The 14,779-nt window shown below is 38.3% G+C and overlaps 1 protein-coding gene and 1 long non-coding RNA gene across 2 annotated transcripts in view; one reads left to right on the top strand and one right to left on the bottom strand.

Moving 5' to 3' along the window:
- LOC114247021 (GTPase regulator associated with FAK) overlaps positions 1-14,779 on the top strand; it is a 67,681-nt gene that overhangs the window by 30,583 nt on the left and 22,319 nt on the right. The window contains exons 3-10 of the mRNA XM_028179814.2: positions 7,721-7,792; positions 9,778-9,879; positions 10,222-10,437; positions 12,082-12,156; positions 12,967-13,042; positions 13,656-13,756; positions 13,840-14,031; positions 14,620-14,732. Coding sequence (XP_028035615.2) covers positions 7,721-7,792; positions 9,778-9,879; positions 10,222-10,437; positions 12,082-12,156; positions 12,967-13,042; positions 13,656-13,756; positions 13,840-14,031; positions 14,620-14,732 — 947 coding nt within the window. The remainder of the gene's footprint in view (positions 1-7,720; positions 7,793-9,777; positions 9,880-10,221; positions 10,438-12,081; positions 12,157-12,966; positions 13,043-13,655; positions 13,757-13,839; positions 14,032-14,619; positions 14,733-14,779) is intronic.
- Positions 404-4,314, bottom strand: LOC149499549 (uncharacterized). The gene is made up of 2 exons (XR_016325672.1): positions 3,224-4,314; positions 404-2,906 (listed from the first exon to the last, which is right to left on the bottom strand). It is a non-coding gene; the product is annotated as an uncharacterized LOC149499549 (long non-coding RNA).

The following is a 14,779-nucleotide window of genomic DNA, read 5'->3' as shown; positions in this document are numbered from 1 at the left end:
GATAGATAGATAGATGTAATAAAATTGCATCTCTGCTCTTGTTGTACGTTCCACGATGGACCGACGACCTGGTGAAAATCACTGGGTCCTTGTTGGATGCAGGTGGTAACGGACCGACCGTACTGGAGATGGATTGGAGAGACCTATGTTCAGCAGTGGACAGCAGACAGGCGGAGATGATGATGTGATGATGATGGTGATGACGGTCTCATCAGCCGGACATGTTGTTAGCTATGATAGTTTAGTTTTCTATTGTGGCAATGTGATATGAATTATATTATGGGAATATAATTACGGAAACTCATTTTGACAGGACATAGGGACTCTATAATATTATAGTATATGTCGGCGTTAAGTCAGGATTTACACACATAAGTTCTTTTACAATGAAAATACAATACAATTCTATAAAACTTTAACATTACTTGTTTACAACAAAAAGCCACGCCTGAGTTATTCAGTGGTTCTTACACAATTAGCCATTTTGTGTTGGTTATAACAACTACAACTTCTTTTATACAAACAAATGTAATTACTGCGAAACAATTCACAAAACATAGCTTAATATTCAAAATACATATTTTAGTGATTTTACATGACTCACATTTAATTTAATTTACATGAATTACTTTTAAGTAATATTAACTAACATTGTTATTATCCAGCCTAATAATAGATGGCGCCAACAACATCATTGCATAACAATTACAATACTTAATTAAATTATTAGTACTGTTAATTATCATATAAATTATTATTAATATTTATGCTTTATTCATATTTAATCATTTATACAGTCATTTGTGTTTTTAAACAATAATATAAACATTAAACATATTCTGAACATTTTCACATCAAAACAGTGTCTGCTAATTATTAAATATGGTAGAATAACAGTTTTGTTGCTAATAATAAATAAATATTAACATATAATAAACTAAACTATATATTATTATGTTAATTATTGCCAACAGTGGCGTTTGCGCCCATACGGCCATACTGATTCCAGCGCGTCCCTTGCGCTGTTTTAGCATTTCACATAACAGTAAACAAGGCATATCCCCTACTGGGATCTACCCAACACACAAAGCACCATTCACCCTTACGAGATCTAGCTAACACACAAGAGGATTACCCAACGGGATTTACCAAACACACAAAGCATCACCCATACGGGTCTAGTTAACTCGCAAGCCATCACCCTTACAGGATCTAACCAACTTACCAGGCATCACCCTTACGGGATCTAGCCAACACACTCGGCATCACCCATTCGGGATCTAGCCAACTCACAAGGCATCACCCTTACGGGATCTAGCCAACACACTCGGCATCACCCATTCGGGATCTAGCCAACTCACAAGGCATCACCCACTTGGGATCTAGCCAACCCACAAGGCATCACCCTCTCGGGATCTAGCCAACCCACAAGGCATCACCCATTCGGGATCTAGCCAACTCATAAGGCATCACCCATTCGGGATCTAGCCAACTCATAAGGCATCACCCATACGGGATCTAGCCAACTCATAAGGCATCACCCATACGGGATCTAGCCAACTCATAAGGCATCACCCATACGGGATCTAGCCAACTCATAAGGCATCACCCATACGGGATCTAGCCAACAAGACCAGGTTTAAGGATTCGCATGGTGGCCCGCCAGCGTTTTAGGAAGGATAATTGGATAGGAAAATAAAAGTAGATACCATAACAAATTATAAATCATTTTACAGCAGAACAAATCTCTCTGCCCATACGGTCAATTTGTCAGTTATCAGAATCCTCTGACATTAAGAGGATAGATTTACCTATATCAAACCGTTACCATTACCAAACCTTTACCTTTACCAAAACACATTAGATGACAGAGACCGCTCGTCCATCCATTTTTTACCAGCTGATTCAACTTCCCCTAATTCATCATTCAGCGGACCATTTTCAATTTGCTTTATTTTAATGACTGGTAGGGAACATCATCCTTCTAATGCCTCTGCATTTTTGTTTTATTGTTGTGCTGCAGCTTTTAATCAACTAATTCTTAAAGCTGCCTGTCAGATCTTATTAATTGATATTACAAACATGTTACATTTATGACCCATCAATCGTTCAGCATGCCTGTTGGCCATACTCACTCTCTTTGGAAATAATGTAGTACTGAATTTCATACAGTTCACAAGTTTTTGAAACTCCTGAATTATCTTTTGTCTTGGTGAATTTTTAAAAGTGACAGGGTTCCAAAAATGTAACTAAGATTTTGAAAACAGAAATCAATACATAAATATCTGTGCAATCCTTTTTCTTGACTAATAATGAAGTGGCATCCCCACTAGAAACCTAGGGTGCAGAGAGTTAATCACTCATCCAAAAATAAATAATTATGAAAGGAAAAGTAATAATATGGAGCTGCTGAACAAGGATGAGCTGTCTCTTATTATGGCATTTTATTACAAGTTTATTTTTATTTTTATTGTAATATGCTTGAACTCCTCACAATAAACAGGAGACATACAGTATGTACAGCGTTATACTATGCTATCCAAATTAATTATTTCAAATCCAACTTTTATCTGCCTGATCACCATCTATGAGACATGATTTGCAAAAGTTACATGATGATTGAATAATTACTCCAAACTTGAGCATTCACTGGATAGAAACTTATAAAAATAGATAAGTTCTCTTCAAAGAGTGCAACACTGAGAACAGTTATTTTTAAAAGATTAAAACCTATTAGGATGTCAGCAAGACTGTCAGTATTACCATATGATTATGATTACCATATGAAATTCTATAATAGTTCTAATATTTCTCTCCATTAAAAGTCACAATGCTTTGTTTTGAAATCAGTTGACCCCTTATGCTCAAAAACTTTACATGAAGTTGTTTAGCTTACTAAACTAGATCTGCAATAATTTAAGTCTTATTTGTGGTGATAGGTTTGTCATCTTGACGGCGGTAACAAGTTTTCTCGAAATGACGCAAGTGACGCAGTAACCACATTTAAAACCTTAGTGTTACTAAAAGTGCCACGAAAACTGAGGGAATCATTATGTGATTGTGATAAAACTGAGTTATATTTAGATTATTAACATTATATTTACTGTCTATTTTCAATTTGACGCTTTCGGAACGTTTATAGAATCGATATTATTTAGGAAGCGAAATACATACCACCGCGTATTTCTCAATAACTTGGATCGAATAAATTTAAGTTAAATACCTGAAATCAGTATTTTTACCATCTCAGCGTCGGTAGCTTTTCTAAAACATCCACGGTCGAGAACTCATTTTAAACATCCAAATCCTTACTGAATGCATGGATCAGTTCGTCCCTCACTTGCTCCAATGTGGTCCAATACAAAGACCAGATATCGGCTTGTCTTGCTTGCTCTTTTGAACTCGATGTTCATGCGATGAAACAATTAGCATCATGATAGTTTCGTCCACATTTCCGCATCGGTCTTGATGTCACGCCCTCATCGGAACTGAACGGCGGCAAATAAAAGTTATAATGCCACCACAAGCCACAAGGGTACAGCATTTGCAGATAACATCACTTTTCGCCTTTTTAATACAGGTTGAGAGACCCATCACTTGTTCAACAGTGGGTTGCTTCATTCGGAGGCTTACGATTCATTTTGGGGCTGTGATCCCACTTCTGATGTCGGCGTTAAGTCAGGATTTACACACATAAGTTCTTTTACAATGAAAATACAATACAATTCTATAAAACTTTAACATTACTTGTTTACAACAAAAAGCCACGCCTGAGTTATTCAGTGGTTCTTACACAATTAGCCATTTTGTGTTGGTTATAACAACTACAACTTCTTTTATACAAACAAATGTAATTACTGCGAAACAATTCACAAAACATAGCTTAATATTCAAAATACATATTTTAGTGATTTTACATGACTCACATTTAATTTAATTTACATGAATTACTTTTAAGTAATATTAACTAACATTGTTATTATCCAGCCTAATAATAGATGGCGCCAACAACATCATTGCATAACAATTACAATACTTAATTAAATTATTAGTACTGTTAATTATCATATAAATTATTATTAATATTTATGCTTTATTCATATTTAATCATTTATACAGTCATTTGTGTTTTTAAACAATAATATAAACATTAAACATATTCTGAACATTTTCACATCAAAACAGTGTCTGCTAATTATTAAATATGGTAGAATAACAGTTTTGTTGCTAATAATAAATAAATATTAACATATAATAAACTAAACTATATATTATTATGTTAATTATTGCCAACAGTGGCGTTTGCGCCCATATATACTAGCCGCACTCCCCCGCTTCGCTGGGCATTTAAAATTAACATTATTATTTGTTGTCATTATTATTAGGGAGTCCAACACTCATATAAATCCCTATTCATTGAGTACATGTATTTTCTACATGGATACCAAGTTTCAAGTCAATCGGATGCACGGTTCAGTAGTTATAACGGAACATCCGTAAAAACCACTTTAGATTTATACCTAGTCAGGTCATAAATTCTGTCACATGTTTAATGTAAAATAATTGAAACAAGTTTATTCATTATGTAACCATTCATATACCAAAATGAACTTAACAAAACATAGATTCTTATGACACTAAAGTTTATTCAAAATGACCTCCGTGATTTTGAATACAGGCCTTCAATCTGCGCAGCCAGTCGTCTATCGCAGCACGAACGAGGTCCATGTCAATATCGGCGGCTGCCTTAATCAAGGATGTCTTGAGTGACTCCAAATTGGGATGAGGCTTTGAGCACGCCTTTTCCTCCAAGTGTTGCCATATCTTGTAATCTAACGGATTCAAATCTGGACTGGAGGAGGGCCAGTCTTCGTGCCGGATGAAGTCGATTTCACGCGCCGCCAGCCAGTCTTGTGTGCTCTTCGCTCTATGAGCTGGCGCCGAATCTTGTTGGAATACCCAGTGCCTGTTATTGAACATGGTATGAGAAACAGGTTCCACAAGGTTCGTCAGGACTGTATTTTGATACACAACTGCATTCGTTTTTACACCTTTCTCACAAAAATGTACCTCTGCTAAGCCCCAATAAGAAACTCCCAACCATACCATGAGCGAGGATGGAAAATGACCTCGTTGGACACGCGGAATACGGTTGCTCGCTTCTTCACTACTGTGTGCGTACACCTTATTATTTTGTTTGTTGTAGCTCTCTTCTACGGTAAAAAATTTTTCATCCGAAAAAAGAATTTCCCGATATTTTTTCCCGCGTACCGCTTCAACAAAGCGCGGCATCTCTTCAGTCTCAGGTCCATTAGACGAGCATTCAAACGATTTCCTGTTTTTCTTCGATATGCCCGAAGCCCTAAGTCTTCATTTAACACCCTTTTCACCGTGGTTCTGCTTAACCCCATCTGAAGGGCCAACAGTTTCTGCTTACGTTTGGGATTTCTTTGAATTCGCGCCTTCACAGCTTTTATCACTGCTGGAGTCCTAACAGACCGAGGGCGACCACTTCTTGACCTGTCATCTACACTAGAGTCTTCATTGTATCGTTTGATGGTACGATAAACGAATCTTTTGGTTATATTCAAATTTTTCAGTATGTTGAAAATTTGAATTGGCGCGTAACCGCAACGATGCAACGCAATAACTGCAACACGGTCTTCTTTAAGCGTCCACTCCATATTTAAAAATGAGTAAAATTCTAAAAGTATACATTTTTATTTTCATGAACAATTCGAAATTCGAATTCAATAAACTTTTTTGTGGCCAGCATTCTAAAAGAAAAGTTTTTACTGTGTGACAATACTTATGACCTGACTAGTTATATTAGTATAGATTAAGTACATACAATGTAAATATAAAATTTTCGAATACCTGGAAAGTTTATTGTCGTATATCATAAATGTTTTTAAAATAATCTTTCAAATTCAATTCAAATTCAAATTCAAAATCATTTATTTCAACTTAGATGTCAGTATGACACACTTGTTGAATGTCAAAATACAAATAACAATGTTAACTCTACCACTGGTTCCAAAAAAAGCCACAGTCCTGAGAAGAACCGGCGAAACAAACTCAGCGGGATTTTTTTTTTGTTTTTTCTCAAATATTTTCTTTTTTTTAAATAAATAAAAATATTTACAATAAAAGAAAAAACAAATTACAATTAAAAAATAATAATAATAATAATGAAAAATGAAAAAGGCCAGGAGTGAGCGCCTCATTTTCACGTAGTGCCATCTAGTAAATAATCCTTAACTTTATAATATGCCTTGTTGCACAAACGTTCCTTAACAGTTTTCTTAAATCTATGAACAGGTAGTAATTGAACGTTTAGTGGGATCTTGTTGAAAAGCTGTACACCCAGCACCCTAAAGGAGTTGCTTATTTTCTTAATTCGAGCCGCCGGCAACGCAAGCCCATGTTTGTTCCTAGTGTTCACATTGTGCAAATCGCAGACTCTGGGGAATTCTTCAATGTTTTTACGCACGTACAATAAATTTTCAAAAATTGGGACGCTAAAGTTAGAATTTTGATTTCCTTAAGAATGGTCTCAAAAATGTGTTAAAGTAATAAAAGAGTTGATTTCAACTACAATTTGTAAGTCGGAATCACGAGCCCAACATTATCATCTACAAAAATCCTCAACGCGAAATGACTTGTTTCCGATATTTTGGAATTAGAAAATAAACACTCGTGAAGTCGCGAAGCACACCTAGTCATTCCACTTATGCCCTACAAAAATGAATAGTTTTTGGAAGATTCTTTACTTATGTTCTTTGCGTTAGCTCCTCGTTTATTTAAATATTTTGATTACGTTGTAGCATTGTCCAGTTTTTGGCACTACAGTCGCTCAATTGTTTCAAGTATGGTGGTACCTTCACGCACCTACAAGGGGGGGGGGGGTTCAATTTATTAAATAATATTTTTTATTATACTAAGTCGCAGCAGTAAGTTGTTCAAGAAAACATAACATGTGCAGCTTAAAAACTTAATAAAACCGTTTAAATAGCAAACCAACTAACAATTAATTTAATTTTTATTGTAATCTGTCGTGATGCCGATCAGGATATAAGAGTGAAGTTATAAAATTATTTTATTGTCATCGCATCTATGCCTATTTTATTGTCATGCATTTGGGCAAATTAATTGGGCGTCTTAAAGTCGGTGACTTTCAAAGATCCCTTCACATACAAAAATAAATAATAAAAGCTAATAAAAAATATGTGTGGTGTCGTGGGACACCGGATAGGAACGAAGTTCCTTATTATAAAAATATGAATTTTAAGCTCTATTCGAGGTATAAAGAAAATAAAACTGGAGGTTTTACAACAACCCACGGTCATTCAGTAACGTGCGAACTTATTGTGGTACACTTCATTCACGGTTGTTTTCATAAGAGTTAGTGTATTGCGCAAACGAACGCTCTGAGATCGTGGTCAATGAATGATAAAAAATATTTTGTTTTTTGTACGTTATTACAAAGTTAAGTCGTACACTGTGTGCATTACTAATTTGTACGTTATTACAAAGTTAAGTCGTACACTGTGTGCATAACTAATAAAAATTTTTTACGTTACGGACGCTTTTTCCCGGTTAGGGTACCCCTCCGCATCGCATTAGCTATTTTTTGGAACGAAGTTCCTTATGGGAACCGCACAAGCTAATAAAAGTGTGTTAAAAACAATGTTTGATGAAAACGTTTCGTTCTTTTCAGTTGGGCAGAGCGCACGAGCAAATAATTCAGCCCCTGGAGAAGTTCCGGAAAGAACATATCGGTGCTGTCAAGGTAAAACACGTTAACATTTTGCATTTCATCTTTTTTTTTCAGATGGAAGGATTGGACATAAGAACGTATCTCTAAGTCGGCGACGGTCACTAGGTTCTGCATGAGCCGATTCCACGAGGCGGCTATCATGCCGCATCGCCTTATCGATGTAACCTTCCGGCGCTGGTTTCAACTTTTCCACGTACCACGAATACGGACATTGTAAAGCAGCGTTCTCTAAGTACTAATATATATCAGCGTTTATGGCATTTAGTGGTGGTAGATCGTATTGTATGTCCGCGTGGGTAGGCACCACCGTCCTGCCTATTCTTGGCGCGAAGTAGTCACATACCGGCATTTGTCGGTGGCATTGGTACTTAACGGTGGTAAAGCGTATTGTAAGTCCGCACCGGTAGGTACCACCGTCCTGCCTATTCTTGGCGCGAAGTAGTCACATACCGGCATTTGTCGGTGGCATTGGCACTTAATGGTGGTAAAGCGTATTGTAAGTCCGCACCGGTAGGTACCACCGTCCCGCCTATTCTTGCCGCGAAGTAGTCACGCGATCCATTTTGAAGCCATTACACAATACAATTATACCTCCGAACAATATAATGCAGACATTATTGGGCAGTGTGTACACATTAGCGCGATATCTATGCAGGTCACCTTATGACGCTTCGCTTTTGTTGTCTCAGTGCGATATCGATGACTAACAAACGCGCTTGCAGACCGGTTTTAAATTAATTGAGGGAACAATAAATTATTATATTATTTATTCGGCATTGACTTGTTGGTCCAGTTGTTATTCAACCAGGCGTCTGTACCACGTTGTTCGGGTTTGATTCAGAAATCATTATATAAAGCATTTTTTTTTGAAATGTTTGTATCGTTTGAAAATGTTTGAATTCACAGATACAAACATAGTTGTTTAAATCAAAGAGCTTAAGTTGAAATAAAAACAAATTTAACTGATTGGCCTCGTATAGACAAACGAAAAGAATATTTTAAGATTATTTTTATGCTTCATTTTTTATATTCTAAACTATAATTCTGTACACACGGCTTGAGGAATCATGTGTCATCATAAAATATCCACGGATTTCTCCGTTGGCAGCGGCTTGGCTCTGCCCCTGGCATTGCTGAAGTCCATGGGCGACGGTAACCACTCACCATCAGGTGGGCCCTATGCTCGTCTGCCTACAAGGGCAATAAAAAAAACCTATAAGTACAACTCTGTGACTATATAGTCGATCGAAATTTTATTTATGTTTGTTGTTTTGGATGGACAAGCGTGATCCATAAGTTTCATTGTCACTGAAGTATTAAAACTCATCAGTTTTTTTTCCTCGTCGAAACACACAATTGGGTCACAATACCGGGTCGAGCGCTCGATGGACCCAGACAGGGCCGGATTTAAACTTAATGCCGTTCCTGGGCACCGGCAAAAAACCCGCCCCAATACTGGAATTTTACTTAAACTTTTACTTTATATATTTTATTTTTCAAAATTAAAATAACTAATTGATTGCCGAAACGTTAACATAATATGTTATATATTCCAAAAATATAAATGTTTTTTTTTTCTAACAATTATAAATCTTGCACTAAGGGTGGCTCATAATTTTATTTCATCCAAAAAAAAACTAATTAAATTTCTTTAATTCCAGAAAATAGAAAAATCGATTATTATTTGAAATGTCCAAGGAAATAAATTTATTAAATCATTTTGATTTTAAATTACCAACTTTATAATTCACAAATACTTAATGGATGAATGAATTTATTGAATAATCAATTAAAATTATTAATTAATAGAATTAATTAATTAAATTGAGCAATCTCGATAAGACTAAAAAAAAAACTTTTCACTTTTAAAATTTTGCCGCCCTGGGCCCTTGCCCCGACTGTCCCTAGTGTAAATCCACCATTGGACCAAGAGTCCGGCGTCTGCATCCGGGGACAAGATTACTCATCTCGATTTATATTTAATTTTGTGTTTACAGGAAGGAAAAAAGAAATTCGATAAGAAGACTGCGAAGTTCTGTCAAACGCAAGAACGTACGCTGTCGCTGTCTTTGAAGAAACCAGAGACTGTCTTCCAAGAGGTGAGCGTAGAATGTTCGCGATTATCGAAGGCGACAAGTGATTCAGAATAAACCATAGACTGTGGTTTATATTTGTTTTTTTTTTTATTGATTTATATCAGTTCAGTAGTTTAGATAGTTCAGTAGTTATAACGGAACATCCGTAAAAACCACTGTAGATTTATATATTAGTATTGAAGTATAGATGTACGGCGTTGTATGTTATTTGTACTGTCTGCATTTTGCATAAGTGTTTATTTTTCAATGAAGCAATGCACCTACCACCCTCCATTGACTGGTAGTGAATACTTTAGGCATTATTACTATAAATTACTATATTTATGTGCATGAATTCGTTTTAAGGCTGATGCGGCAATGGACATGGCCGAGCGCGACTTCTGCCAGGCGTCCCTCGAGTATGTGTTCCAGCTGCAAGCCGTCCAGGAGAGGAAAAAGTTCGAGCTGGTGGAGACGCTGCTCGGCTTCGTCTTCGGCTGGTGGACCTTCCACCACACGGCGCACGACGTCCATGCCGACGCCGAGCCCAGGGTGCGCGATCTGCAACTCAGGATACAACGAGTAAGAGAACTACTATATTATCGATAGTATCTACTAGCGGTTTTAAAGTTTTACAGATAAATTCCTGCCCCAATAAATGTCAAATCAATAAACAACAACAACAAATTTTGGTAGGCATCGGCTTGGCTCTGCCCCTGGCATTGCTGACGTCCATGAGCGACGGTGACCACTTACCATCAGGTGGGCCGTATGCTCGTCTGTCTACAAAGGCAATAAAAAAAAAAACATAAATTACTTTTTTAATATCTATATCGACGCTTGAAAGGCAAGCGTGACTAAGCGACAATAACTGCTTTATATATAAATGATAGGCAATAACCAAATTCGATGCGCAAAAAAAATATATTTCTAGGTCTATTAAAATCATTTCAATCCTACCGCTAGATTCGTTAAAATATATTTTTTTCAGGTATTTCAACTTTAAATTAGTCTACTGTAAAGTTCACGCATTGTCGCTTAGTCACATTTGCCTTACTAGCGTCGATATACATAAAAATGAATTGCTGTTCGTTAGTCTCGCTAAAATTCGAGAGCGGCTCGACCGATTTGGCTAATTTTGGTCTTGAATTGTTTGTGGAAGTCCAGAGAAGGTTTAAAAGGTAGATAAATATGAAAATGAGCGGAATTAAATAAAAATAATAATTTTGTTTTTCCTTTGATGTGTCCCCCGTCGGATGGATTCCTTTTGTTTGTTTTAAGTTTATTTTATACAAAAGTTTAGGTCTTTTTTATGGATTGAGGCACTACGAAGTCTGCCGGGTCAGCTAGTTATGTATTAAAATAAACAGGGCGTATTGTCAGTCCGTACGCATAGATTGTACTACAATCTTGCTTTAATCCCTGCCGTGAAGCTGTCATGCTGACCATGTCGAAGGGTGTCCAGTACAATTGAGAATCGGACCTCACACGTCAAGTTGCGATGCCTACGGACCCCGGTGTGCTTACTACGAGTTTTTTATAAGTTAACTGAATGTTATGGATTTGGAACAGCTTCCCTTCTTTTGCCGCTAGGGGCGCTGTTTCGAGTTAACTTTTACGCGAGCGAGAAGTTAACTCGCACTTAAGCACACAAGAACTAGACAATTTTGTGCAAAAAGAAGGGCTAAATTTCAAAATTTATTAATTAAATTTACCAGGTTTAATAATTTGTATCTATTGTATGAATAACTCAACAGGTGGACTCTAATGATGACCTATAGTAGAATTGTACGTGTTTTTATCATTACGATCGCGTTGTTTTTTTTTTGCGTAACCGACTGAAGTTGTGTTTTGCGTCACTTTAATATAAGCTTATGTTCGCATCGAGAGCAGCGCCCCTGGCGGTGAACATTGCAGTTATAGTTGCAACGATGCTACCACCAGGGGCGCTGTTGATTTGATCTGAGACTAAATACTACATTTTTTAATTGATATTATAATTTGAAATATTAACTATGTATGGTATTGAGATTTAAATCTACGGATTTGCTTAGTGATGCGAGTTTTGAGCGATTTTGTTTTGATTGGCGACTAATTGGCGTGTGTTTTGAAAAACCTTTGGAATTTTGTAAAAAAAGATCAGAAGTTGTGTGTGCATGCGTGTTTAGTTACCTTGTGCGTTCGTGTGTGTGTGTGTTTGAATACTAACAGATGCATGCTTTACAGACGAGGAGTAATTTCGAAGAGACAAGCAAACAGACTGAATCACTCATGAAGAAGATGATGGAAGTACGGCAAATGGTAAGTTATTTTTAATTGAAATCGATTTATTCTGGATGCATGAACGGTAACCGTACTTATTGAATAAATACATATTATTATTGTGAATACTAAATACTTTGATAGGTTATTCTCTAATGTGCGACTATAGCTACTATAGAACAGAAGTTAATGACCAACATGTGAATCGCGTTAACGACATTTACAAAGTAGCCTACCATTTATATCAATATGATTGATTAACTTCTACGTAGACTAGGAGCATACTACCTGGGGCCACTGCGTTCATCCACAGTGCGTTTCCAGAGATATTTTTTGCCACGTACCATCCGGCTTTGGAATGAGCTCCCCTCCACGGTATTTCCCGAGCGCTATGACATAATCTTCTTCAAACGAGGCTTGTGGAGAGTTATTAAACTGTAGGCAGCGGCTTGGCTGTGCCCCTAGCATAGTTGATGTCCATGGGCGACGGTAACCACTCATCATCAGGTGGGCCGTCTGCTCGTTTACCTGCAACGGCAATAAAAACAACTATTTCCGAACGACAACATTATGACCTTCGGTAAATCGGGTCAGCAGTCAGTCAGGACACCCGCTCTGTCTATGACCGTTCCGTTGGACGTTCCCACAAATGTTCGAGGTTTTTAACGTTCTCGATAACGTAAAAGTTAACTCTAATTTGTATGGAGTTGGAACAGCGCCCCTAGCGACAAACGCAGAGAAGCTTGTGAATTAAAAGTTGTCATTCACAAACTTCCCTGCATTTCATTGAAAACTTATTCTTCGTGGAGCGTGTTCATGGTTACGACCTTATTACTTTTTATTTTTCAGTCCAAAGAAGAGGACGGAAGCGATGACGGCCCCGGGGGCGTCTCCAGGGCTGGTTACCTGTTCCTCATGGAGAAAAGTTAGACAACTTGAACCTTATAGTTTAGTTCATAGATGCTTTATTTGGACCCAAACTAAATTTGTTTTGCTATGAGAACCAGAAATTTATATTATTAATAAAAGTACCTACATATGCTAATGAAATATATTTTTAATGTGTACACCCTTATAAAACCAGACACGGAGAAAACAAATTCGTTCGTCACAATGTTTACCTGAGGCGGAAGTCGAACACATGGCACTTGGCACAGGGACGCTAATCACAGTTCCACCGAATCAGTTGTGACTTTATTCACAAAAATTGAGATTAGATTTTTTAAAATCATGAATTTTTAAAACATATATCCCGAAATAGATCACACCCTGTACTGTTTCATTAATGTTCGTTCACGAGATCTGGACTATACAGTGTGTTCCTAAACGTTTGTAAAGTTTTCGTAACGTAAATAAGAGCAGTCTGATTCGCGACAGGGGACTACGGTCTCATTGAACAAAATTTAGTTTTGTGTTGCTTATGCTTTTCGGCGACCGTGTCTGACATAGGATTTTGACGATGAACTGCCAAACATAGACTGTCAAATATCGAGGAGCCTTTGCTCGAAGAAAATAGTATTACTTCCGTTTGATTGCAGAGGCCTTCGGTACGACGACGTGGAGCAAGCAGTTCTGCACGTACGAGAAGAGATCCCGGATCCTGACCCTGACGCCGTACAACCAGATCAACGTCAAAACGGTACGTCCGGCGCGGCAGTGCTCGATGTTCCAATGCTGTTCTCGTTACAAGTGTGTCGTCTGAGTGAGTTGGCTGGTTCGCAGAGCTGGTCTCCCGAAGCCGTGTGTCTGTGCGGCGCCGTGGCGTGCGGCGACGCGGCCGAGCGGCGGTGGTGCTGGGAGGCCGTCCCCGCTGACCGCGAGCGGAGCCCCCTCACGCTGCAGGCGCTCTCGCAGCGGGACCGCGCCGCCTGGCTCGCGGCCGTTGACGAGCCCCCCGCCGAGCGACACCCGCAGGTACGTCACACTACCCCCCTTCCCCCTCCATCGCTCTGAAGTACTTCACACGGATTAAAGTTGAAGGTAGTTCAAGAATGTGTTCGAAAATGAAACGATCGCAGCTTTCGGCTATTTTATGTGACGAAATTCAAATAAAAATCAGTGATATTAAAAAAAAAATGAGATTTTTAATTGATAAAAATCTATCGTGGAACGCATCGATAAAATAAATCAGCTGAAAGAAGCTTGCATCAGCCGCATCTCTAAGACGGTTACGAAACTCATCCGACCGGCACCAAGGCTGCGCTTGCGGTCTCTTTTCCTTCCAATTCTTAGCATCCTTAAATGGGTGGACAAGTTCACAGCTTACCTGGTGTTAAGTGGTTACTGGAGCCCAACAAGGTATCAACAAATAAATGCCGCCACCCATCTTGAAGTATGAGTTCTAAGGTCTCAGTATAGTTACAACGGCTGCCCCACCCTTCAAACGGCAGAAATAGACGGAGTGGTGGTACCTACCCGTGCGGACTCACAAGACGTCCAACCAGACGTCCAATAACTTATTCTAACTAAATTATTCTAATAACCATCATCTCTTGTTTACAGAAAGCATCTGTGAACAGTGAAGAGTTTGCGTTAGACGAAACGGGATTCGCCTTCGTGCGGAAGCTGATATCCGTGATAGAGTCGAGGGGGCTGGAGGAGCAGGGACTGTACAGGTGAGGCAGCCGGCGGCGCCCCGGCGGCCCCCGCAGCCCCCGCAGCC

The sequence above is a fragment of the Bombyx mandarina genome, chromosome A1, assembly GCF_030267445.1.
Source record: "Bombyx mandarina strain Sakado chromosome A1, ASM3026744v2".
Classification (NCBI taxonomy): domain Eukaryota; kingdom Metazoa; phylum Arthropoda; class Insecta; order Lepidoptera; family Bombycidae; genus Bombyx; species Bombyx mandarina.
This window is presented reverse-complemented; position numbering and strand designations above follow the sequence as displayed.